Source organism: Brassica rapa, chromosome A04 (assembly GCF_000309985.2).
Source record: "Brassica rapa cultivar Chiifu-401-42 chromosome A04, CAAS_Brap_v3.01, whole genome shotgun sequence".
NCBI lineage: Eukaryota > Viridiplantae > Streptophyta > Magnoliopsida > Brassicales > Brassicaceae > Brassica > Brassica rapa.
This window is the reverse complement of record NC_024798.2, coordinates 18,907,143-18,933,232: the sequence shown is the minus strand read 5'-3', so window position 1 is coordinate 18,933,232 and position 26,090 is coordinate 18,907,143. Positions and strand designations below refer to the sequence as shown.

The 26,090-nt window shown below is 33.8% G+C and overlaps 5 protein-coding genes, 1 long non-coding RNA gene and 1 pseudogene across 12 annotated transcripts; 4 read left to right on the top strand and 3 right to left on the bottom strand.

Moving 5' to 3' along the window:
• The first annotated feature begins 720 nt into the window (after positions 1 to 720).
• On the top strand, positions 721 to 2,121 carry LOC103865615 (metal tolerance protein C4). The gene is made up of 3 exons (XM_018658372.2): positions 721 to 1,386; positions 1,494 to 1,554; positions 1,644 to 2,121. Exons 1-3 carry the CDS (start codon positions 1,243 to 1,245, stop codon positions 1,766 to 1,768), a joined length of 330 nt encoding a protein of 109 aa, XP_018513888.2. The 5' UTR covers positions 721 to 1,242; the 3' UTR covers positions 1,769 to 2,121.
• Positions 2,122 to 2,380: 259 nt separating this feature from the next.
• Positions 2,381 to 4,352, bottom strand: LOC103865616. Of its 7 annotated transcripts, none has more exons than XR_001958195.2 (7): positions 4,011 to 4,352; positions 3,824 to 3,871; positions 3,601 to 3,733; positions 3,281 to 3,399; positions 3,085 to 3,166; positions 2,820 to 2,984; positions 2,381 to 2,746 (listed from the first exon to the last, which is right to left on the bottom strand). It is a non-coding gene; the product is annotated as an uncharacterized LOC103865616 (long non-coding RNA). The 7 variants fall into 7 exon arrangements; XR_632447.3 differs by having other exon boundaries at positions 3,601 to 3,690; positions 4,011 to 4,334; XR_001958194.2 differs by having other exon boundaries at positions 3,601 to 3,690; positions 3,824 to 3,868; positions 4,011 to 4,334.
• A 690-nt stretch (positions 4,353 to 5,042) lies between these two features.
• Positions 5,043 to 6,204, top strand: LOC103865614 (annotated as a pseudogene).
• Positions 6,205 to 8,502: 2,298 nt separating this feature from the next.
• On the top strand, positions 8,503 to 9,551 carry LOC103865613 (60S ribosomal protein L36-2). The gene is made up of 4 exons (XM_009143428.3): positions 8,503 to 8,648; positions 8,750 to 8,856; positions 9,039 to 9,238; positions 9,341 to 9,551. The coding sequence occupies exons 2-4, from the start codon at positions 8,755 to 8,757 to the stop codon at positions 9,375 to 9,377; spliced, it is 339 nt and encodes a 112-aa protein (XP_009141676.1). The 5' UTR covers positions 8,503 to 8,648; positions 8,750 to 8,754; the 3' UTR covers positions 9,378 to 9,551.
• Positions 9,552 to 14,317: 4,766 nt separating this feature from the next.
• LOC103865610 (dof zinc finger protein DOF2.4) lies at positions 14,318 to 16,116 on the bottom strand. The gene is made up of 2 exons (XM_009143427.3): positions 15,819 to 16,116; positions 14,318 to 15,484 (listed from the first exon to the last, which is right to left on the bottom strand). The coding sequence occupies exons 1-2, from the start codon at positions 15,867 to 15,869 to the stop codon at positions 14,606 to 14,608; spliced, it is 930 nt and encodes a 309-aa protein (XP_009141675.2). The 5' UTR covers positions 15,870 to 16,116; the 3' UTR covers positions 14,318 to 14,605.
• A 6,645-nt stretch (positions 16,117 to 22,761) lies between these two features.
• LOC103865609 (RING-H2 finger protein ATL33) lies at positions 22,762 to 24,943 on the bottom strand. Its single transcript, XM_033290117.1, has one exon. The coding sequence runs from the start codon at positions 23,352 to 23,354 to the stop codon at positions 22,872 to 22,874; it is 483 nt and encodes a 160-aa protein (XP_033146008.1). The 5' UTR covers positions 23,355 to 24,943; the 3' UTR covers positions 22,762 to 22,871.
• Positions 24,944 to 25,108: 165 nt separating this feature from the next.
• Positions 25,109 to 25,813, top strand: LOC103865991 (putative glycerol-3-phosphate transporter 5). The gene has a single exon (XM_009143863.3). The coding sequence runs from the start codon at positions 25,109 to 25,111 to the stop codon at positions 25,811 to 25,813; it is 705 nt and encodes a 234-aa protein (XP_009142111.2).
• Positions 25,814 to 26,090: the final 277 nt, after the last annotated feature.

The following is a 26,090-nucleotide window of genomic DNA, read 5'->3' as shown; positions in this document are numbered from 1 at the left end:
GGGACCGGATACGTTATTGATGTGTTGTGTTTGTGTTATTTTTGTGTACGGAATTTTGTCATTTGCTTTTTTTTTTTTACTTTTGTTTACATGTGGTCTATAATGGTGATGAATGGAAGAGTCGAAGGCACACAGATTGTTTAGGTTGATATTAGTATTAGGACTGGGCAAAAAACCTGAATCAGAAGAACCGAACCGGTCCCGATCCGAAAAAGTAGTACCGAATCCGAAAAAAAATTGATTAAATATCCAAACGGGCTTAAAATTCTGGTATCTAGAGAACCGAAACCGAACTCGACCTAAACCAAAATATTTAGAGTACCCGAATGTATCCGAAAGAGATTTATAAACATAATTATGTTAATTATTTTTAGATTTTATTTATATTAAAAATATTCAAAACATATAAGATATGTTTAAACTATCCAAAATACTTATAAAATATTTACAAATATTCAAAAGTAAATGTCTAAATTAGTTAAAATATACTCAAAACACTAAAAAACTTAAAATATCTATTGATTTTGTATCCAAATATTCAAAGCAAACCAAATTATATGTTAAGTTTAGGTTTTTTTGACATATGTTATTCAAATTATATGTAATATACTATTTTGTTTATTTTTTTTTTTTTGAAATTTCTAGTATATAATTAATTTTAAAATTTTCAAAAAGAAATTTAATGGGTAAGCTGAAGCCAAACCGAACTCGCAAAGATCTGAACTGAAATTTTGAAATACCCGAATAGGGCTGAAATATTTGACCCCGAAAACCCAAAACCCGAATAAACCCGAAACCGAACCCAAACCCAAATGGGTGTCCGAAAGTCCACCCCTAATTAGTATACCTGGTGGTTTCTTATTTGTTGATATTTGAAATTGTTTATTTGTAATGAATTGATCTAACATTAGTGTTTTTAGCTTTTTCATGTAAAAAACTTAGTTTTATAGGGTTGGTTTAGTGTCTCCTGAATGAGTTATTAGTATATTTTTGAAAATAGCCTTGGTGGGAAAAAATAAAATATGGTTTTAAAAAATAGCTACTTATACTAAAAATAATTAATTCTTTGTTGTTTGCCAAAAAAAAATAACGCTTGGAATTTAAAAATAAAATTGTTTCCAAATTAGTTATTTTTAGGGTTTAAACTTGAATTTGATAAAAATGAGTTGTGGTGGAGAAACAAAGTCTGGAATAGGTTAAAAAAAAAAGGATTGTTATGGTGTATTATCGCCCAATATATTGATGAAGTTAAAACTTGATTTTAAAATGTTGTTCCCAAAAGAACCGGCCTTCAATCTCGCTAGACCTAAGTGGAGACAAAATGTGCAGCTAGTTGTTGTTCAAAACTATCTTAAGAGAACTGGGCGTGAACAGTGGGCAAAACAGGTAACTAAATGTGCAACTTTTTTTATTTAATAGCTGTGCTTTTTTCGCTGAAGATGAACAATACCATTAGGTTATGATAAAAATTTCTGATAGTTGTGTTTGTTCAGTTTCGCGAGGCTGCAAAAGGAGGAGATGATTCTGGAATGCTCAATGTTATGTCAAACGACGGTATGTAGTGCACCAAGTTATACTTACGTATTTGTCATTGTTTTATTCTCCTAGCTAGAAAGGAAACCTGATTAAAATCATTGTTGCAGGTGAGGAGGTTGTAACAGCTTTAGGAAGTGAAGTTGAACGGTTAGAGAAAGAGATCCAAGAACTTGTTCCTGGAATCCGGCACGTTAACATCGAAGAACACATTCCCATAGACCAATCTCTATGATCTGTTACTTTCTTCCAGAGGTCTGCGTTGTCGATACATTCTCTTGGCCTTAAGAAATGGAAACCACAAGTCTGGCAGTCTTGGTGAAATAGAAAAAAAAGTTGTGTCAAGTTTGAGTCTTTGTGATTGGGAAATATGTGATGATGAATTCTCTTGTATCTTGTTTTGATGTTAGAAACTTTCATGTGTGACTTTTAAATACTATGGACAACAAAAAGCTTGTTGTAGTCACGCTGAGTTGTAGTTTAATATCTAAAAGCATCTCTCATATACTTATTTTTCTTAGCCATCTTGTCGTGCCTTTGCTTTGCTTGGCTATACATGCTTGGAATAATACAAATTTCAAGGTGAAATGCAAACAGGAGCCAGATCTCAGGATCTGGACATTTTTTTTAATATTATCCCTTTTGCAGAAGACGTATTGAAAGCGTAAAACAGCGCTGAACATCAACGGCAACGCCTTCAAAACAACTATTATTTAGGTAAATAGGTAACCATGTATAAATAAGTCGTTTAAAAAAGCAGAAACCCTGAGGTTTTAATTATTTGTTTTATGAAGATTATAAGATCATGACCTAGGAAGTATATATATATAAATAATAAAGTAAACAATACACCAGTGCCAAATCTTGTATCAATTAGAACCGTCAACATTTCATAAGTAATCCAAACCAAAATTAAATATCCGAACAGAAGCAAACATGCAAGGGAAAAATATCCAAAGTTTAACATGAGAAACAAAGGTAGTAGTAGTTTTTTTTAAAACGCATAGACAAAACGGTTGACGGGCTGATAGGAATTAGATCATTTCATTCACGCACGGCGGCCCTTGCGGTTGTTCTGAGCGGCTGAAATCTCTGGAGGATCTGCTGTAGCAAATTCCTCCCTGACATTCTCACCCAAAACAGACGGGCCCGAAGGTGATGATTCCAATCTTACGTCAACTTCACTGCTTGGAAGAATATTCTCACAGTGCCCCTGAGATACATGTACGTCAGCTTTAAACAAAAGGTCCAAACAATAAACATATCGACAAGTAAAATAGGACAACCTTGCCATGGGTTCCTAAGATGGTATCTTCAGTGATGGTGGGGACAGTGAAAATACGGTGGTTGGGTGTGAAGTTGAAAGTTGTGACATGGATCTGGAACACAAACTCCTTCTCAGTTAGCTCTTCAAGGCAGCTTGGGAGATTCTCCTCTCCACCGTTTGCAGCCTGCAGTACGTCAGCAGTATTAAAAAGTTATAATACTTACCAGTGAAATGTTATCGAAATTAATAATGTATCTGTAACTACTTCAGTATGCTGTTTTTACCTGCTGACAAACTCTGTTATTTCAGAGAGGCTGGAGTCAAAAACGAAGATAGCCCCTGGTGTGGAGTTTAAGTATAGGTTCTCTGGTTTAAAGAAAAAAAAAACAAATTGTGAGATAAATCAACATGTAAGGGGATTCTTGGTGTAAACGCGTATGAGATCAGTTTGGCATGAAGCAGAAAGTAGAAGGTCCTTACCTCCAAATAGTTTTGGATTAACCGTAGTCACCACCGACTGGGATTTATCCCCTCCTTTCAAGAGACCTCTGAAGGTTGATGTAGCCTCGTCCCACAAAGACAAGTAGACAGTTACATCCCTGTTGGGGAAACAATAAGTAGACAGTTGCAACTCATAAGAAAAACAAAACACAACAATGAACTAATCAGCCATCAAGCAGTAGAGTAGACTCATTTCAGAGGGAAAAGCTAACCAAAACAACAAAGTCTAAAGCTTTACTAAGTTGCTTCACAACTTGAGAGCATAAAGAGAGTTGAAAAGAAAGTAAAATATTACTTACGGTTCGATTAAGAGGCGGACCACAACTCTGGTGGTTGCTGCATTGCTCCTGAGATCGGCCCCTGGACGGAGTGTATTTCACCTGCAACATCTGCGAGTTGAAAAATATGTTAGCGGGAATGAATGACCGAGTCCTGCAGGAAAATAAAAGAAGATCATATTTTTGAACTTTTTCATAAATAAAGAAACGAAAAGCTAACAAATAGATTCTAAACAGTCAGCACCAATTCATCGAGGAGAAGAATCGTGATCCCCATGAACTCTCCATTCTTCTTGATGTTTCAGGAATCCCAACGAATGAAAGTAGAGTGGGCGACGACGGCGATGAAGCCATTTTGGGAACGGAGGTTTCAGAGTCAAACAAAGGGAAAAGAGTAGAGGAGACAAAGTAAGAGGCAAATGAGTGCTAACCTTAGAAGACCTTTATATAATGGAGCCTGGAGAAGGGTTGTAGGAAGTGAAATCGTTTCAGCGGCATTGAACGTGTTTGGAGGAGTCGAAGAGATGAGTTTCAAAATTGAATTCATTGGATGAGGAAGCGCCCCTTTGTCGCAGAACAATCTCTGAGAGGAATGAAACCCTAGCTGGTGTTAACGTAGGAAGGTAACAGGCCAAACAAATTATCTGTCAAAAAAAGCCCAAACAAAATCAAATCTATATAAATGTGATTAACCCCAGACAAAGCCCACTCGTGAGCGTAAAAAAAATAAAAAACGTGGGACCCACTGTCGACGTGTCACTTTAAAGGGAGATAAACTCTCCTATTATATAATAGATTAGACGACTACGGAAAAAAAAATTCATCCAGTTACATAACGACTTTTTTATTTGACGTAAAAAAAGATTTTTTATTTATCTCCATTATTTGTCTCTTAAATACTGCTCAGTTTTTTACCATGCGACTACTCTAATACATTTATCATTAAATATGGAAGAAATAACTTACAATTCATGGTCTTGAAATTTCATTCTTAAACGTACATAATATCTATACCATATAGCAGATATTTTATACTTTCTTGATTTTTTTTACAATAACTAATTCCATATCGTTGTGTCTAATTATTTGAGTTTTACTTTATTGTTTTCATATATCATTTTTATCTAGATATCTTACTAAAGTATGGTAAATATCAAATATATCTATATATATATATAAGAAATTGTTTATGTCCGCTCAAAGAAGTATTATTTAGACTGGATATATACATATCATAAATAATAGAAATCAAAAAGTCTAAAAACATAAGATATGATTCCAATCAAGAACTATTGGGTGTATAGTGTAGCGATGCAGCATCAGCACTACATTAGCATAAATCACTAAAGTATATCAGTTACACAAAGATTACTAACATTAAGATACGAAATTAAAGTCTTAAGACTCTTTAACGGCAACAATGTTTTTTCAGAAGAAAAAAGCTAAGAATGCATAAAGCGCACATGTAGTTTGGAAACGTAAAGGCAGACGTCAAGTTTGGTGCTTAACTTGCTAGAAGCAGAAAGGCATCGGCAATGCAATACTTTGATTAATTTATTTCCTAGCTAATAATTAAAAGAAAAAAATTTATCGTAACGGTTTTAATGCGCATGATGTCACATCAGGTCTCCTTCTAAATCAGCTAGAGGGTTCCAATACGTTATGTATGCCTTTAGACTCTCTCCCTTGTCACAACAAACACAATAAACTCGCTCCTATCTCCATCTCTAAACAAACCTGAAAAATTGCTAAAGAAACCAAAACAATAATAAAAGGAAAAGCTGACAATTTTCCTGATTAATATTCTTTACCACGTTGGATCTATCTACATCGATAAATCATTATTTCTCCTTCATATTCTTCTTCTCTCTCTGAAGAACAAGAGGGTGTCTCTTTCTTTTCTTCTTTGTGGTGCCCTTCTTAGGTTCTTGAGTTTTGTAGATTTATAGGCATGTCGAAGATCACGAGTCTGAAGCAGGAAGATGTAACGTTAGGTGAGGTTTCAGAGACGAGGGAAGAGGCGTTTTCAGACAATAAACTCGTGTTGGAAACTTGTCGGAAAAGGAAGAGAACAGATGAAGAAGGTGTGGAAGAAGACAATGACGGATTCAAAACACCAACTCGTCCGGAGAATAGAATCCCTGAGGTCAGAGAATGTCCACCGGCGCCAAGAAAAGGCGAAAATAAGTATTCGACGATGCACAGAGGTGTAACAATGTCGTGTCGTAGACGGTTGGGCTTTTCGCCGGGAAATGCTTCGTTTATAACGGATTTGCAGTGGAGGACGACGACCATGACGATCAAGAAATAAGAAATAGAGGAAGAGATAATCTTTTAGTATTTTTTGTGGTTTTATTATTGCCATTTCTAGGTCACGTTTGGAAAATATCTGAACGTTTTTTTCCTGAAGATAGACAAAGAAAAAACCTTGATTGAATTGGTATTTTGTTTTTAAGAGTTCTTGATTCTCAAATATATATTTCTGTATCAAGATGATGATTATTTGTCCATTGTTAGTTTTGTTCTTACTTATGAGTTATGAGTTACTTACAAGAGAATATATCATGTATTCTATCATACATTATATTTGTCTTTTATATGTATGTTGTTTTCGGTTTAATAGTTTTCAGCCATCTAATTGCTCAAATATGTTTTTCATGATGTATTACAACTCTTATTGCTTGTATGATCACGAGAGTTCAACGTTACTACGTTAGTGAAGTGTTTCTGAAGAAACACTGATTGCTTGTATGATCTCGTGAAGTGTACTTTGCATTAGTCAGAGATGGAACGAAAGCAGTAGCCTTGTGATACCGTAAGCAGTAAGCTACATTATATATTTGTTGACAATATTCACTCACAATGAACGAAGCTGATGATATTGTAAAGTTAAAGTTACGCAAAAGAAAGAGAGAGACGTAATCAAAGTGAAAAAGGGTTAGAAACATGAAGAAGAAGACATGACAAGAGATAGAATTTTATAAACACTTTAGGGGTCGAGGCCTTATTTAAGTTCCTTCGACTTATAAAGTTGGAACATCCAATGCTAATTTTATTAAAAAGCCTACGGTGAGAACACTCATCAGTCCTCTCATGCCATAAGCTTCTTCCTTTTTCTTATGGATCTTCAAAAATCTTTTTGTTTAATATTTTTGTTTTGTTGTTCATTTCTTTCTTTTTGTTGCCGTTATGTTCGTTACGTATATGTTACTCTCTTTCTTTTTATGTGGCTTTCGGTTTTGTTGACCTGTCTCCTAATTTGTTAACTAATTGACCATTTATTAATTTGATCGTAGCTTGAATGATACGTTGTAGTTATTTCATTGATTAAGAAAAACAAATAAACAAAAAGAGATGAGAAAGAGATCTACATACATCCGCACTTTGCATAATAAACAAAGATTATATTAAAAGCTTATACCTAAATTTCTCAGACGATAATCTTCACACCAATAGATACATAAAGCAGTGTTGACTGTTCTTCTTTAGTAACCGTTTTTATCAGATTCTAGATTAATCATATGAGATATCCATACATATTGTGTGTATATGTATCATTTGATCGAAAACTTCAGTACTATACATTCTTTGACGAAAGAACGTGTTTACTTGTAGTACATGTTTGTCAAAGTGGATATAAAAGTTCTTGGAAAATTGAATTTTCTAAAAATAGCAAAATTTAGAGCAGAAAGATAGAAAGATCAGTTTGTTGGAGTGTAGAAATGTGTGTAAAAAGAACGTTTTCGACAGTCAATTCTTTTCAATAAAAAGGGAAAATTTCGGGTAGAAATCTATGTAGAAAGAGTAAAAAAATGTAGAAAGAGCATGTGATATAAGTAGGGTTCAACATCGATATTGGCCTATATGATCAGCTGATATGGATCATTGACATTGGTGGTGATACGAGGGAGAATTATAGTTTTTTTTTTATAAACCCTATCAGCTATTTGATCGGCAGGAAATCATTAATATTACTAAATGGATTAGTCCAAAAACATATCATCTTAGTCTAATCCACATTTAATTAGATATCTTCCGACAAATATTAAGGGATTAACCAATCATTTATTATGAAATCCAAACCTAAGGGCAGGATTATCGGAGGAGGTGTTTAGTGGGTTTCTTAAAAAAGGGAAACCCATAAAAAAGCAAAAACCGGTTGCAGAATAGCCAGAATAAAGATGGCTATTTGATAGTTTCTTACACTGTTCGCAGGTTTTACTGACACGTGATGGCATGCGATTGGTTGATTTTTAATTTTTTTTTTAAATTCAGACAAAAATAATAATAATAAAAAACCCATTTGGGTTTCACCGTTAATCATGGTCTAAACTGACTAAACGACAATAATTTAGTTTCCAACGAAAACCAAACTCAAAACAGACGTGGATATGTGCCAAGACTCAATAAATTACCAACATACTCTCACTATGATTGGAAGAATTAAAGCTGTGGTTGGCAACAAGTCCTAGTAAAGTTTGAGCCAACACCACCTTGCATTAAAAGACTTGAAGCAAAAAAAAAAATCAATCTCAAGCTAAACACTTGATATACTTTGAAATTTTCATTAACAAAAACATATATTTTTGTTTAAATACAAGTAACCATTTAATTAAAAATATTGTTGTTATACTTGCCATTTTCTTATTAGTTGTTGTTAGAAATATCATTTTTTGTTTAAATACAAGTAAACAAACGTTGATAAAAAAAAAAAAAAACAAGTAAACAAACATCTTGTGTAACTAGAGATATACATGAAAAATCGCTTGAATTGAACTTTCTTACGAGCATATAAAAATCTATTTCGATTCCACATTATGTAACTTTTTTGAAGCCCAGAGAAGAAAAACAATTAAACTTGCTTAATCCCGATTTAAACACTAATTATTAAACAAGATTGCTTAAGGCCCAACTAGATCAATCTAAAAGCCCAATAAATTTCAGTTTAATAGCCCAATGTGTAGAGAAAATACTAGGGCTCCCATTTCATCGCTGTACATATAAAACACCATTCGTTGTTTTATCGCAGCGGCTGCTTCTTCATTGCAGGAGGTCGATCTAAGACAAAGGTAATGAGTCCCTCTCTTTTGTATAATTGTCTAAGGATTCAGTTAGTGAATGTAATGATTCGTAACTGATGTTTGATTCGTTTGGTGTTGGTTTATTACAGAGAAAATGGCAGCACCACAAGTAAAGACTGGTTTGTTCGTGGGGTTGAACAAAGGACACGTGACGACAAGACGCGAGCTAGCTCCTCGTCCCAACTCTCGCAAAGGGGTATGGTTTTCTCGCTTCACTCTCGATCTTTAGACAAGAGTCTGTGCTGGTTTCATGTTTGGTCTTATTACAGAGATGATAGGAATATTAGTTGAACACGTGGATTAAATAGTTCTGAGCTGAGAAGTGGTTTTGTCTTGCGATGTTTGGTTTTTTTTTTCTGACATTATTGTATATTGTAGAAAACGAGCAAGAGGACATTGTTTATCAGATCACTGATCAGGGAAGTTGCTGGATTTGCTCCTTACGAGAAGAGAATCACCGAGCTTCTCAAGGTTGGTAAAGACAAGAGGGCTCTTAAGGTCGCTAAGAGGAAGTTGGGAACCCACAAGAGAGCCAAGCGAAAGAGAGAGGAGATGTCTAGTGTTCTCCGTAAGATGAGGTAATTGATTACTAACTCAATTTTGATTCCCTCTGCTTCGCAAGAGTTTAGTGTCATGATTCAGACCAACTTGTGTTTACTGAAAATTTGGTTTTTTTGCAGGTCTGGTGGTGGTGGTGTTACTGAGAAGAAGAAGTAAACATCTCTTCTGTTTTATTGGAGCTTTGTTATTTTTAGAACTCTTCAAATTTTGTTTCGATCTTATTGCATATTGCTCAAAACATATGTGTGTTTTGTTAGTAATATGGACTAATGTTATTTCACACTTCCGTTTTCTCGTTGAGCATTTTAAACCATTCCATGTTTTATTCCCCCCTTTGTTCTTTTATTAAGTCCTCATTATCAAAGCAGGCCTGAAAATCGTAGCCCATTAAATACCAACACCCTTTAACAAATCAGGCCTGATAATGGTAACCCAATACGACTTTATTTAGTGTATTGGGGGCACTAGAGCAATTTCAGTTCGGAATTGAGCTCGTACCTTTGTAAATATTAGATGCTTTGTAATTTATGGTTGCTGCCAATTTTTCAGAAAATCTAAAGATTTAGTATGGAGCTTACAAGATCTACTGGTGAGACATTCCAAGAAGTAAAAGGGAACTTCTGATAACAACAGAAATAACTTTGACCAAACTAATTTCTTAAGATCCATTCACTTGAATGCTCACGTATGTGCTCCACTAAAATGTTGTTTCTATCTATTTTATTTTCCTCAACACATGCCATGGGTAATCCGACGTTTTTATTGCCTTCTTTCTGGTATGTAAACTTGGCTGATTTGGATCTTCTTGGATCAAAGTCTTTAATACTATCTCCTAATTTTTTGTTTTCAAATATTCATGCATATTAAAATTAAAATAAATGTTTACAATTAAATTTATTAATTATTTTTACTATACATAATCTAATAATTATTAATCAATTCAAATATTCTGAATTGATGTTTTTAAAGTATACAACTTATTAAAATTAATTACTAAAAATATCTTAAATTTTTTAAAAAGATATCTTTGTAGACAAAAAAAAAATTAGAAAATCTTTCTTTCGATGGAACAGGAGTACAAGCTTCTGGTTCAGATTTCTGATGGCCTAAAGTATATAGGTAGGTATATAGGATCATTAGAAAAGAAAAAGGGATTGTGCATGTATGCATGCACGTTATGTAAATACAGATGTAGGCTTATGTACTTTTTAAAGTGTTATGGCTCATAAGGAATCTTTGGTCTAATAATGAACATGTGTGGTTGATGACAAGATGAGGAAGAAACGTGACAAGGTAATACTACTAAGAGATTATAATCTCTTCACCACTTTATCCACATGTATGATCCTTATATATACATCGATCAATTTCAAACATCTAAAAGATCATCTCTAAAAGATGATAAGAGACACTAGATCATCTTTGTATATATATATTCCGATTGTATATGATGAGACATGTATCTTATATAGAACCAATTATTGCGAATTACCAAATACTGATGTTCAACTCCGGTGGTAGAGAAAGAAATTCAATTCATTTTAAATGGTTTGTTCCCGACAGGAAGAGATTATGGATTAAAAGGTCTATAATTTTTCTTTTGTTATAAAATAGAAAAGTTGTTCAAATAAAATCTTTAGAATATCCATTGGAAACTTGTGGCATCTACATATAATAGGTGTTATTGTCTAACCCGCCACACTATCCTTATCTACAAGACGCAGAACAACTCCACTACCAAAAGAGATGCAGTTTTGATGTTTGCTTACTTGCAAATGCTTTCATCTCGATTGGGTAACATTTACATCCTTTAATAAAGCAAACATAGTTTAACCCTGCCTAAACAGTCAAATATTAAGGTTAATTGAGTAACCATAAAATCATACAAGATGCTTGTTCTCTGGTGTTTCAACATGGTTTGGTCCATCCGTGTGGAATAAGTAACCAAGCCATATTTTGTAAGGTCTAAAAAATGGCTTGATGCGGTCAAAATCAAGCCATTCTATACGGATTAAGCGCAGCAGCTTAAACAAAGCCGCACAATCAAAGGTTCAGTGATTCATACATACTCTTTGTACCATATTTAGTATATTTTTTAATGTTGTTCTTATGAATAATCGAAAATATTGTGATTGTTTGTTAGAAATGCAACTACGTTCGTTCTATTTACATCATGAAACCTACATTACTAAATCATGTTTTCAAATGGACTGTCTTAGTCAGACGTTTATGAAGGTTTAGACGCCAATTTACCATCGCTATTCGTTTTATGTTTTATTTTCAGTTTCCATATACTAGCTAACTTATAAGTTATAAGTATATCCGTGAGATGTCTTGATCAAAGACCAATCCATTAATTTACTTATGTGGCCAAAATCGATGTGATTATGTACCATTAAGCGATGCAGTTAATTAATTGCTTAAATCTTGAGTTTTTAAATATTACATGGCATTACCCTAGCTAGTATCGAACTTGGGAAGACCTTTGGGGACCTAGTGCAAGTATTAAAATATCAAACAACAGTAAAGCGGGAGTATGGTTTATAGTGATAGGAAAGTAAGTTACTATTACTTACGTGCTGTAAAAGTGAAAGCTGGTATATCACAATCAGTCGACCAGGATCAAGACAAGATTAAAAGTGGACGAACCTGTGATTCTCAATGGAGAAAAAGAGACGCCGTGAAGAGATCAGAGAAGCCGGAGGAGACCAGAGAAGCCGGAGGAGATGCCGTGAGGACGAGAGAGGACGGTTTCAATCGCCAAAGGAGAAGTCGAGAAAGAAAGAACAGAGAGAAAAAAAAATAGAAAATTTCCTATGCTTACACGTGTTCGAAAAACCCCTTTAAAAGCGGTTACCAAAATCCCTTACTAAGGATCGGTAATTGCCTATTGTTTTAATTTTTATTTAATTAAATCAGTTTTTATCTTTAAAAACCTCTTAAGGTTCTGCGTTAAAAATGGTCTAAGTACACAAATATGCTGGTCGTCGTTTATATATGCCTAGACCTTCGCGGAAATCAATACATTGATGTGGCTACATATTGAGCCACATGCTACCATTTATTTTGGGAATATACTGTATGTTTTATACAATCATATGTTGGGAATTAATTCTTTATATATAGTAAGCTGCCTTACAAGTTTTATACTGGATGTTTTAATTTTACGTTCCCATTAAATTGCTTTGTATTATGGACAACTTGTAACGAGGGGGCAGCTGAACTCCAAGTTCGAGTGATCTGATATGCAGTTGAAGTAACCGATGTTTCAACAATACTGGTAAGTGGTCACTTCAGTTAATTCAAATTATGATGTCAATATGATAAGGAATAGAAACATAAACTTTTAGTACTATGATGATGATGATTATGTTTAGTAACTATATAATGAAAATAGCTAAATTATGGGAGATTGGCAGGTTTTTTATTCTGTGGCCTAGCTTTATAGGTTTGAATGTGCTTTATTCCATATTGGTGAGCAGCCTTGGTACTTGCAAAAGCAGAACAATCATCTAATTTAGATTCCTTTCTTTCACTATGAACCAATCCTCCCCCTTTTTTAGGAACCGAAAAAAAAACGCTATAAAGAATGTTTTCTTTCGATAATGAATGTTTTGTGTAAATATAAGTCTCGACTATACTAAAAGGTAACTAGTAAGTATAAGTGGAGCAGTGGAATGGAACTACGGAAGAAACAATACTAATGACCAAATCAGTAGAGACTTGAGAATGAGTTCTAACACTTATCAGTGAAAATGGACGACGTGTCCCACACAAACTGACATAAAAGCAAATATGTCGCCTAGTGAGCCGTGTACACGCTTTCCAAAGCGCGTCAAACTGACGTCTTAAGATTAAAATTCTCGTCCCGACATTGATTCTCTGCTTCTGTCCTTGTTTCACAGTTAAGAAAATTCAGCCGTCATCTCAGTTATCTAGATTAAATTATTATCTAATTATTGTTTTGATTTTTGAACATAAAATAATTTAAAATCAAAATCTCTTGCTCACTCCATTTTTTATTGTAAGTAGTTTAAAAAAAAATATTTTATTTCAAAATGTAAATAGTTTTCAAATATCTAGATAACTTTTACATTTATTGAATATAGTATAATCAATCAAATAATACATTTTTTTATAATTGGTTGAACTAATTAATTAAATATTATTTTTCAAAAAGTACCAATTTTTTTAATATTAGTGTTTTTAGTCTAAATTATTTACATTGTGAAACAGAAGGAGTACAATAAATTAAAATCGACTAATGTTTTTTTGACAAAAAAGACTGACTAATGTTTTTACGGTTTGAACATTTTCAAATCCATTAAAGTGATAGATTTATATAATACACAGAGATTTTAGAGCAAATCAAAACACAAAAAATTTTAAACAAAGGCGCACACACGTATCAATCATAGTATTACAATATTAGAGCATCTCTAATGCTTAGAATTTCAAAGGTTCTAGAAAATATCAATATAGGCGCACACACATCAATCATAGTATTATTAGGGCATCTCTAATGCTTAGAATTTCAAAGTTTCTAAAAAAAATATTAATATTCTAATATAATTCAGTTATATAATTAGATATTGTTTTAAATTTTAAAATTAAACAAACCATGTCTATGAAAAATGTCAATAGTTTTCTAATAAGAATCTTAAAAATCATTAAGAAAAAAATATCAAGACACGGTTAACTAGCGAGATCAAGCTCTATAGCAATAATGTGAGGACACGGTTACTGGCGAGTTCAAGCTTTATCATAATTATAGGAGGTTAGTATATTAGCTCGTTCAAGATTCAAATTCCATTCACATTCTTTTGGTCTACTTTCTTTCAACTCTATAGTTTATTCCACGTTGAGAGTGTAGAGGAGAACAAACTTAGAAGAAACCTTGACCAATAGTGCTTTGTTATTGGCAGTTTCAGTTAAAACAATGTAGTTTGCAAATTTGTTTAGATATAATCAAATTAGCTTCTAATTACGCTTGGTAAAGTGAAATTACTGATCACAGTATAGTTTAATAATCAACAACACACAAAATAAAAACCAAATTGGTGAGAAATAAAGTTAACTCATTCAACATATCATGATTTTAATAATTTGACAGATATAGATCCATTTAAGAAACTAAGACCAGATGTATCAAACTCAAAGATAACAAATAAACAGTGTTGACAAAAAGAACAAAGGTACAGTCTCAGACACACCCAACAACTTAAGATACGTACGTAGAACCATAGGTCGACAAAGAGGGAAGTCATAAACAACATAAACTAAACAAAAACGTAAAACAAGACAAAGTTCATCTAATAAGTTGTAACTAGGGTATTTCATCAATAAGTACCCATTTTTTCTTTTTCTTTTTCGTTTTGTTGAACTCAACGAGAAGAGCCGAAAGTAGAAAGATCAGTCCAGGAAGAGCAATTACCATTGACATTAACCCATTTGTAAGGATTATCTTCAACTTTAACCGAAGAAGACTGCGACGCTAAAGCAGAAGTTATCCTCGGTGATTCAAAAGGGTAAAAGCCATTTGAAGATGGATTAGTATTAGAATAAGCCTCACAGTTTCCACCTCCCAAAATCTGCGGCTGCTGATGATGAGACGTCGATCTCCACTCATCAACACAGCTCATAAGCGAGCCACCAGAGTTTCCCATTTGGATTGACCTCAAGTCTTGGTTCAATCCTCCAGAGTTCAACAAGCTCATGCTGTTATCTGTAGTATAAGTAGTATTCATTAGCCTCACCGGAGACAAAATCTGGCTCAAGAAACTCTCTTGGTTTCCTCCATAGTTCGAGGAGAGAATCGCGCTGATGGTTGATGCATTCCCTGAAGCCGCGGAGGAGAAGCTTGAGTTGTTGCTAGTGACGGTGCTGTTGTTATTGTTGTTGCTGCTTTTAGTTCGCCTGTTTCTCCTACAGCCACCACCGACGGGGACGTTGCGGAGGGCACCGCCACGTGTCCAGTATCTCCGGCAGGTTTTGCAGAAGTGACGTGGCTGAGTGAGGCTGTAGTTGTTGAAGTAGCAGAACTTAGTGTTGGTGGATTCGCATCTTGGACATTTCAGTGCGGCTTCTGGTATAGCTACGTTTGCTTGTCTTGCTCTATCCACCATCGATCCTGGGCGGATCGAGCCACTGCTTCCGCTACCGTTAGACTGCGGCTGAGATTGCGGCTGCAGCTGAGGACCAGGATCATGACCGCCGGTTGCTGAGGCTCCTGCTCCGCTCTGGTTATAATTGCTCGGAGGAGCCTAAAATAATTTAACAAATTAGAAAGAAAAGATTGATAAAGGTGAACAAGAATATTCAAGAACATGCTAAGCAAAAATAATATTTGTATCTTTTAGTTTTCTTGCTTTGAACTAAGATTAGTACTCCTTTTTGGAGTTGATTCTAAAATTAGATTATGCTTATTCCATAGCAGGAAGATTGTTTGTTTGAGTTTTTCTTTTTCTTGCTTTGAATTAAGATTTATCATTATTGGTTTGATTCCCAAATTAGAACTTGCAATTGCTAAGAAATAATAATTGTCTTGTATACTCTGAAAGAAGTTTGTATATATATATAGAATACCAAAGCACTTACTTGTTGCCAGTTGGATGAATCAAGATAAGCTTGGATGGAGGAAAAAACCATGGTTATACTCTCTTTTGATTTTATTCTTCAAAATCTTAAAAGTAAAGCTAGATTCCTTTTTTTCTTTTCTCTTTTTCTTGGTGGGTGATATTAGAACTAGATCTAGTAAGGGATCACAACAAAGAGAAGAAGAAAAAAAAACAAAGAGAATGAAGGGATAGAGGAGAAGATTGAGTGTGAGGATGAAGATGGCTAAAACTTAAAGTGGACGAACCTTTATATATATATCTGCATGTGTGTATAATATTTTGTATTGAGGTATAATAAAATAGTTGTCATATATGTAATTATTAGGGTTTGTGTACCATATGGGGTAGGACTGACATGATTCTTTTTGTTTTCTTGCTTTAGTTAGGGTTTAAATTTCTTATCAATAGTTTCATACATATAAAAGTATATTTTCTTAGTGCATAAGGTTTATCTTCTACCTCGTGATGGTCATCGCTTGATAGATCCACACAAATAGACTGAGCGAGATTTATAGATCATTATCAATTTATCAGCATGGTCTATATAAGTCGTGATTATTTGACTAATACTTCATTTCCATGTAATAAATAAAAGTATATTCTTGACAGGTGATTTCCATAGAACAGAAAATCAACTGTAACAATTTAATAAACTTAAGTCTCGTTGAATTTGGATGCTCATAAAATTGTTGTTATGAATCCATGACAACGATGTTATAAACTGAATGAAGTTTATATAATTATATGTAAAGTTAACCCTTTGTCCCTTAAAATAATGACCACATTGTGTTTTTTTATAGATTGATTCAATTTAAAGAATCGAATAATCTCTCGTTAAGAGTGATTATAACGTTGATTTCTGTGTAGATTGATCCGAGTAGAATATATGGAGTGAATTTAGGAGACAAAAGTATTATGTAGACCAAATTTCGAGGCGTTACATAATGATTATAATAGGATCGTTGATCATACAAATGATTTAGTAGGATTATTTAAGAACGGAAAAAGAAGATCAAAGAGATTGATAATAGGAAAAGTGGGTAAAATTGGTGCTTTGGTCGTTGGACGACAGCCGAAGCATCGTGACCGGTCCATCATGTTCCCTCTCTGCTTTACCTTTTTTTTGTTCTGCATGGCAATATATATCTCCCTCGAACCGCGTGACTCTTACTCTCCATCTCCTCCTGAACGTTGAGGTTTGAGGCTTGAGCCTTGGGTTCACTTCCCAATAAATTTGTTCTAGAGTTATACCCACGCTAAAACATTCTCTCACAGACTTCGATAGATTTTATTCAGCTAGTGTCAGAAACAAAACTAATTTGGTAAATTAAGTCATTTTAATAATTCGGTTATACGTAGATGAAATATTAGCATAGATAGCATGAACTACATTCACATTAGAATAACACAAACTCATAAGATGATTGGTAATAAACTTATAACAAGTATCAATTAACTCTAATTTGTATTCTTTTCTTACATCATTTGTAGGACCCTAAATCTAAGAAAAAGACCCAAGATCTAACTAATTTTTTTTTAAGATTCTGTGCAAAAGTACCTTGTTCAAACGGCAAGAGCCGGCACGTCACTGGCACTGTGTAGGACAGAAGACATTCACATTAGGATAAACACATTTCGAAGATGTCATTACAGAACAGAAACTAATGAAAAAAAATAAGGATTGGAAAAATAAAACCAATAATCAAGAGTTAATAGACACCAAAGAACTATTTACATTGCTTAACCCTGAAACTCTCAAGATCAGGAAGACTAACCATGAGCTTCTCAAGCCTCTTCTAACTCACCGTTGGCTTAAGAAACTCCTTAGTCTTCAACTCCAATCCACCATCGGTTTGACCCAGCTGCTAGACGTCGATCTTATCAAGTATAAGATCATCCTCTCAAAACTCCCTTGCAAAGGGCGCCCCGCTTTGGACAATGTAACTAAAGTTCTCTGCCGTTAGATTCATGGCGCGCTGCTGGAGAAGCTGATCACAGTGTGTGTAATGCAAGTCATGGTTAACCGTTGTGTTCTGATAATCCTTGTTTCATAAAACTGTCTGAAAATAGCCTTCGGATGACAAATGGAAGTTAGTGTAGTACGTACATCAATAGCGTTCTTGGGAGATATAACTTGAGAAGCGGTCTTGTTAGAGCTACGCTTGTTGACCCTGTTGGAAGACATTCATCCACACACAAAATGAAGGGAGAGGCTATCACACTCTTAAGATAAGAAGGTTTTATACCCATGGAAATTTTGGTTGTGCATTAAAAAATAGAGCATGGCTTTTGCAAGGCAAATAAGTTGAATATTATCAAACAACTAGGACACAAAACTATAATATATCTCAAAACTAATGATTTTTAAAATATAATTGACATCAAACTTGGGAAATAAGAAAATGCATTCCATTGAAATGTAATTCTACGAAACATACATCATAAGATCTTAATTCAAGATCGTATATTACAAGATTCGGATTAGGCAGCTTGATACCAAGAAAAAAAAACAGAGCACTAGAGACGGTACAATATAGAAGCAAGTGATCGAGATTTGATAGTTCCAATTAGCTATGGAAATGTGTAAACCAAAGCGATAGGTATGTGTTACGAGGTTGAGGATGACCAGTAGGTGAATTGCGAACGATAGGAGAGATTCACAACCTTTTTCTCTTTGGGAATGTGCATTAATTTTTCTCTTGTATATTTTTTTTTATGTTAGAAAGATGAGCTTTCAAGCTAGAAACAATTGGTAATAAATTGATTGACTCATCTATCTTATATATTACTAATGATTTTTTCTAACTACCGGTGTTGGAGACTTAATCTTTAAAACGCTTCTTCGGGATGATAGTTTTTTAAGCGTCAATCTCGGATTATCTAGACATGGATCGATGAACCACTTTGGACCTGATCGATGTTAGATCAAATTAAACTGTATGAATTATTTGATACCATTTTAAAGTAGATAAGTTTTCAACATAAAACCAACTGATAATAAATAGATTGGCTTATCTATATTATATATTACTTAAGAATTTTTTCAACTACCGATGTAGGAGATTTAGTCTCTAATACTAAACTATAATATATGCAAAAGTAAACATTTTCTTATACAATTGACATCAAACTTGGGAAACAAGAAAATGAACTCTCGCAAGAATGTACTATGTAATCACGTACGAAACATAAATCATATGATCTTGATTCAGGATCGTACATTAAAAGATTCGGATTCTTCGCACGAGGATAATAAAGCACTAGTGTTTTCTTCTTGTTCTTCAAAACCGCGACAGGAATGGCACATGGAACAACGTCTGGCGAATAAGTGCATGGTGGTGGCAGATAATCCGTAAACCAATCATAATCAGTTTGTAGATCTAACGAATATATTTTCTCCCAAGTCATATCTGAATTATTTAGTGACCAAATCTCTTGTTTTGGCCACTCTTTCTGCGAGACGCATAGACGGTTATTCAGAGTGCACATGATGATTTCCTTCTCACCTACTTCGAAAAATGGAGCTTCTGCGATCATGTGAAATTTTTCTGTATGGATATCGAAAGATAATACTTTTGTGTCTGTGATATACTCATCAGTGAACCAGTAAAGTGATCCATCTAAGTGTACTGGAGCTTGTTCATCAAAAATACGGACAGGAGAAGCAGTCACATACCTCCAAGTGTTGGTGTTATTAAAATCATAAACTTCACAAACTGTAGTGTTACTTAGAGTAAACTCAAATGAATTATATAACCAAACCAATTTGTATCTGCCTGTGAACTTGTCTTTGCCAAATCCTAGATTACATAAAATGCCATCGTTATCTTCCGTCCAGGTTCCATGTATTTTATTCATCACCTTGAGAGCAGCTTCTTGATGCCCCGCTTGAGGAACACTTCGTAACCATCTAGTATTAGGATTGACTAGATATATACAAGTGAAGTAATTGTAATAGCATATCATACCGTCACAACCACAAACGGAATAGGTATAACAAATCGATGATTTTTTGTTCTCCAAGGGAATTGGCATAGGCACAGGGCAAACATTAGGCAGTTTGATCAAATCCGACGAACCTATCGTGAACATCCTTGTTACATGTTCTTTATCTACACCTTCACAGCGATTGGTGATAAGGATATCTGGATCTTGTAGTTGACTATATAACAACTGTTTTTTCTTAAAATATGCAGATTCAATCGTAGATTTCCATTGCGTTGACACGGATTTGAATCTTAACAGAGATTTCACCGGTAGTTTCTCGAGGATATCTCTAATTAAGCCATGGGGTAGTTCCATACCGTGAATGGTGTTGAGATTTCGTTTTGGGTTTTGGTGTTATTGTCCTGAAAAGAGTCTAGGGTCGGTTGTTGTTAACTGATGATCATTATTAAACTCATGTGAGTATTTATATTAGAAAACATACATTGATATGTCTTATGTTTTAAGCCTAGATGGAAACTAAATCTCTAGAAGAGATTACATTAGTTTTGATAGCAATTATGTTTTAAAAACAAAATATAAGAGCAATTATGTTACTGTGATTTTTGGGTTTTAAAATTTATTTTTCATTAACTTTTAGATTTGTCAATATATATTACATTAAGAGACCATATATATATAATTTAGTTATTAGAATCAAATTATGACACGTGTGTTTTTAAATAATTTTAAAAGGTTAGAAAATAAACAATTAAGATTGTAGATAAAAGATAAAAGCTTTCTAATTAAAGAACACATATAATAAACTTTAAATGTGTCAGTTTTGCTAGATTGGCAAAATGGATATACAATTTAACAAAACACTAATTAATTTATGAGAATGAGATTTCTTTAATATCTGATGATTAATTTAAATATAAGATTGAAAAGAAATTTAATGCAATTTCTCTTATATAATAGAAGGATCTGCTAGATATCAATTAAGAAGGATACAAATTAAGTTGGAAATCATTACAGTAAAACTTCTATCAATTAATACTCGAGAGATTAATAATTTCTATAAATTAATAAATTTCGTCGGTGCCAACATAAGACACAAATCGATAAAATAATAAGATAATAATATTTTTAAAACTCTTATGTAAATATATAGTCCCACTAAAATCATAAATTAATAATATATCTCTATATATATTTTATATAAATACAAACTAAACATTATATTGTTGGTTTTATATTGACAATGAAAATACTTTTATTTTTTTTAATATTTTAACATATTTTAATAATATTTAGTAAAATTATATAGAAAACCACATAACAATTTTGTGAAACATAACAATATACACCAAATAAGATAATAAAATAATATGAAAGTCAATTTTCTATAATATAAATAATTTATATACGGTAAAATCAAATATTTTATTAATAAAAATATTTAAAAATAGAAACAAATCTAAAAAAAAAACTTTTTAAAATTAATATTTCTATAAATTAATAAAATTTTAAAGTCCCAACATTAATAATTTATAAAAGTTCTCGATATGATTTCTGCAAAGGTTTCTATAATTTCATAGATCCTCCAAAGTATAAGCACAATGGATCCGGAAGAAAGTTCATATGATTCTTTTTTTTTTAATAATTCGAAGATATTATGTGGGCCGGGTCCTATAAAATAATTGTTTCGCGGCGTGAGATAAACTAGATCGTTCGCAATGGAAATTACAGACCAATGTCACATGGCCACACATGTGTAGAAACATAAAACTCTAAGCGCCACCCGCCACTTGACGTTAAACATAGTCAGTATTAAACCGGAGGAAGCACCGGATGGTTTCCGGCAGGTGTTAAAGTTAAACCCACAAGGACTAAAGGGATAACGCCTAGCGCTTAAATCGCCGGGAATGAGATGAAAGTTCGATTGTTTTTCGTGGAAGAATATGAACCGCACAATTGTCATGGGATCTTCATACGCCGTAGGATGAGCATGCTGTAGTGCGTTTCTGTGAGCTGTCGAGAGTCAACGTCACATCTTAGAGCAAGTGCAACGGAAGTCCAACCCTGATCCTTAGCGTGCCACCATATGCTGAGTTGAATAGATTTATATTATAAAAAGCAAATAATGTAAGGATTTTATCGGATCAGTCCGTCCGTAAGAGGTTCAAGGACTTGATCCTTAAGACAGGTGGCAACAGGTTATTGGGCAGATGATGTTTTGAGTTTGGTTTTGAATGTTACTGATCTTTTCTGGATGTCCAACACAAATACACAACTGCTGGTTTAGTAAAACTTAACCAATATATATAATGTAAATCTTGACAACAAAGAAAGAACAAGTTTGCAAAATAATATTATACGATTTTATTCAATTTTTGGTTAACATTCAGTTTCCTGGACAAAACACATCTTCAGATTAAGAACTTAAAACACAAAGATCTTAGAATCATAGACCGTTTCAGTTAGGATAATTAATTTTTAACTATAGAAAAAAGAACTTATACTAGAGTTGAAAGGCTATAGATGTTATTTGCTTCATCTAATGATTTGGTTTGAAACCCGTTGCATGTGTTCGGCTGATTGACTGATAAAAGCTATTTACATTAAGTATAAAAATGTCAATAATAATACTAAAGTCTTTTCCTCTGCTTTGACCGTGTGTTTAACTACCGTTACATCTTATAAACTTTTATGTGTAATCTTTATATTTAATCATGTTTTTATTTAATCATGTTTTATTTAAATTTTACTTTCTAAAATTATATTTAAAAAAATAATAATATTTATATACCTAAGGACTCCGCAATGGGACTCACCATTGGACTCACTATTTCGATTCGGATCCTTAACTATTCAAACAAAAATAAAACAAAAAAAAATTAATATTTATCTATCTAAGGACTCCGCAATGGGACTCACCATTGCGGATGCTCTTAGACACACTGTTGCTTACGGAGTTACGAAGCAACCAAAAACAATTGAAGTAAGGAACTCTTTTTTTTAAAAAGATTTAACGTAATTTGTTTACAGTCCCAATAAATATAAAATCATGAAATCGAAAAAAACAAATTACAATATAAAAAATGAATCAAACTAGACTAGAAGCATCAGGTAGACCTTGACGCCAATCGTCATCTCTATTGGTCGCTGAAACTCGGCGGTTTCCGCCAGCGCTGCGATTCACGTTAACGTTACCGTTAACGTTAGCGTCGGCTTCAGTCGGTTTAACGGGGACGTCTGCTCTGCAATTAGGACAATTGGAACGAGTTTGGAGCCACTCCTCGATACAAGACACGTGGAACTCGTGCTTACACGCGCTTAGTTGTCGGATCTCTTCGCCGTCGGCGAGCACCGACTTACACAAGGTGCATTCGTTACCGATCTCCTCTGAATGATTAGTTTGATAGGAGTAAACTAAGGCGGGAACGGCGAAGATTAGTTTGATAGGAGTGAAGTCGATGCTCCGAGGAGGTGCTGGGAACGGTGGAGGGGGATCGATGATGATGAATGTGGAGTTGGAAGTGATGGTTGTGCCGGGGAAAGTGGTGGAGGGAGTTGTAGCAGATGACATCGGGACGACGGCTCCGGCGTCTATGGTATTATTATTGTGAGTTGGGGAAGAGAGATAATAATGGAAAGTGCTTCTCGCTAACTTAAGTTGTTTTTGTTTTCCAGTTTCTTTTTCAGACGACTAAAGTCAGAAATACATATTTCTTTAATGTGAAATTAACAAAAAGCAGAAATAAGATCAACACTCACACCATTCCCAATTAGGGTTTTCAACTAAATCATGCAAGGCTACGCGCGGATTACATCTTTACGATTAAAATTTTATTTTAATTACTTTGTAACATGATATGTTTAAATTTGTTTTAGAAATATATATTTTAGTATTTTTATTTTGTGATTAATTTAACTATATATATTACAGAAATAAATTAATTTGGAATAGTTTTTTGCATAAATTTTAGTAAACTTTTATGTAGGCCATCTTTTTAATTTTTGAATTCTTCTTATGAAAATGGTAATGAATAATGTATTCAAAATATTTTCTTCAATATTTATGTAGTACTTTAAATAAAAGCAAATATATAATATGATGATAAAACAAAAAATTAAAAGGATAATTGAGATAAAAAAATATGAATGAAAAAAACACAGAGAATGGTAAGTAACAAACAAAGAGACATAATCACAAAGAATCATTTATCACACACCTATGATAAAATCAATTATGTGAGGCTGTGAGATATATCGTTTGGCTAGACTACATATAATAAAAATATAGACTTGATCTGTACGCAATAATCTCGATTATTTTGGTATCGAAAAAAGGTCAAAAGATTTTCGAAGAGGCTTAGATGGATTCAACCTCATCTTTTGTTGTTTCTTCCCAATGCCTCAAATAATATTTTAACTGTTTTATTCTTTCATGGATCAAACAAAACCAAACCAAGAGATATATATGTTTTTTTTAATTCAGTACTTTTGTATGCTTTAATGATGTCACTGATGATGAACATGATGATGAACATAAAATGATATTTCACATATAGATATGAAATATATGGGAATCTAGACATTATTATCTTTTATATGAGTTAGCCTTAACCGAAATCGACATTGCATTATTTATCAAAAGGTTTTGTTGGTGTAGATAGGTTAAATAATCTTGCAAATTCGAAGTACATGTACGAAAAAAGTAAATATAATGTAGTCTTTTATTTTTTATATAAAAGTAGCTTTTTATTTTTGTTACAAATTCAAAATTATACACCTCTTAAATAACGATTATGGTATTCACCAAAATGTGTGTAAATATATCTTTAGAAAAATTCTGACTGCTTTTATAGGCCAAGCAGTGTAACAAATAAAATTATTTTAATTTTATATTTTTATCAAAAAAAGAGAAAATTTATTGTTGCAAAATCTTTTTGCTAATAAGCGATGTTTGTCGGTGCTCCGTAACAAAGTTATCAATATTATTATTCTTAACTTGCAATAAAATAAGATTTTCAACGTAGTACATCACTTCTTTTCTACTTTTTTAATATTTTTGGCATACAATAGCTTTGGAGTTTGGTGGACCATATCACAAATTATTTTATCGTGTTTTTTCTAGCCAAAATGATTTCAACTTTACGCAACCCTTTGACCAAAATGATTTATTTATAATAAGTTGAAAAAATCTCCCTGAGTCCTTCGCCTTGAAGAAATCTGGTAGCAACCCATTACCTACCGTGAGAAAATAAAGCAAAAACAATCTCAAAGATCAACTCTTTTTTTTTTATTCCGAATCAAGAAATGCTCCACCATTGATTCAAGATGCAATCCAAGATCGGCGGCGGCGGCTTACCTCCAGCGTTTTCTCTCTTCCCAAGCTTAAACAAAACCTTCACATTCCACCAAATCCTCGTCCTCATCATCACCTTCCTAGCCTACGCTTCGTTCCACGCTTCTCGCAAACCTCCGAGCATCGTCAAGAGCGTCCTCGGACATTCCGTCAACGAACAATCAAACTCTCCGATCGACAACAGATGGGCTCCGTTCAAAGGAACCGAAGGAATGCAGAGACTCGGCGAGCTCGATCTAGCGTTCCTATCTTCCTACGCTCTCAGTATGTATTTCGCAGGGCATTTAGGAGATATGATCGATCTGAGGCTGTTTCTCGTGTTTGGGATGATGGGAAGTGGGATCCTCACCGTTGTCTTCGGGTTAGGGTATTGGATGAACGTGCATCTTCTCGGGTTTTACATGACTATTCAGATCGTTTGTGGGTTGTTTCAATCTATCGGGTGGCCTTGTGTTGTCTCTGTGGTTGCGAACTGGTGTGGGAAGGAGAAGCGTGGGTTGATTATGGGTGTTTGGAACTCTCATACATATGTTGGGAAGATTGTTGGTTCCATTGTTGCTTCTTCCGTGCTTGATTCCAGATGGGGTTGGTCTTTTGCTTTGCCTGGTGGGTTGGTGATTGTGTCTGGATTGGTTGTGAGGATTATATCTGACTTGAATCTAGCCACTAGTATATAGCGAGGATGGGGAGGGTAAGGAAAGGTAAAGAGGTGTCGATCTGATGGCGTTAGTAAATTGAAGAAGCAGTAAATAATTTGTAACCGGTGAAGATTTATTCATCGAAAGGAAGAGGAAGCAAAAGAAGACAATAAAAAAGAGATTCTATCAGTGACATGGCAGTTTAATTGGCTCTGAATATTTATGCTGATGTGGTTTGTCTAAAATTGCTTCAATTTAGTTGTTTTTATATAGTGGGATATTCAAAATTAGAGAATTTAAAAATTGATGACAAAAA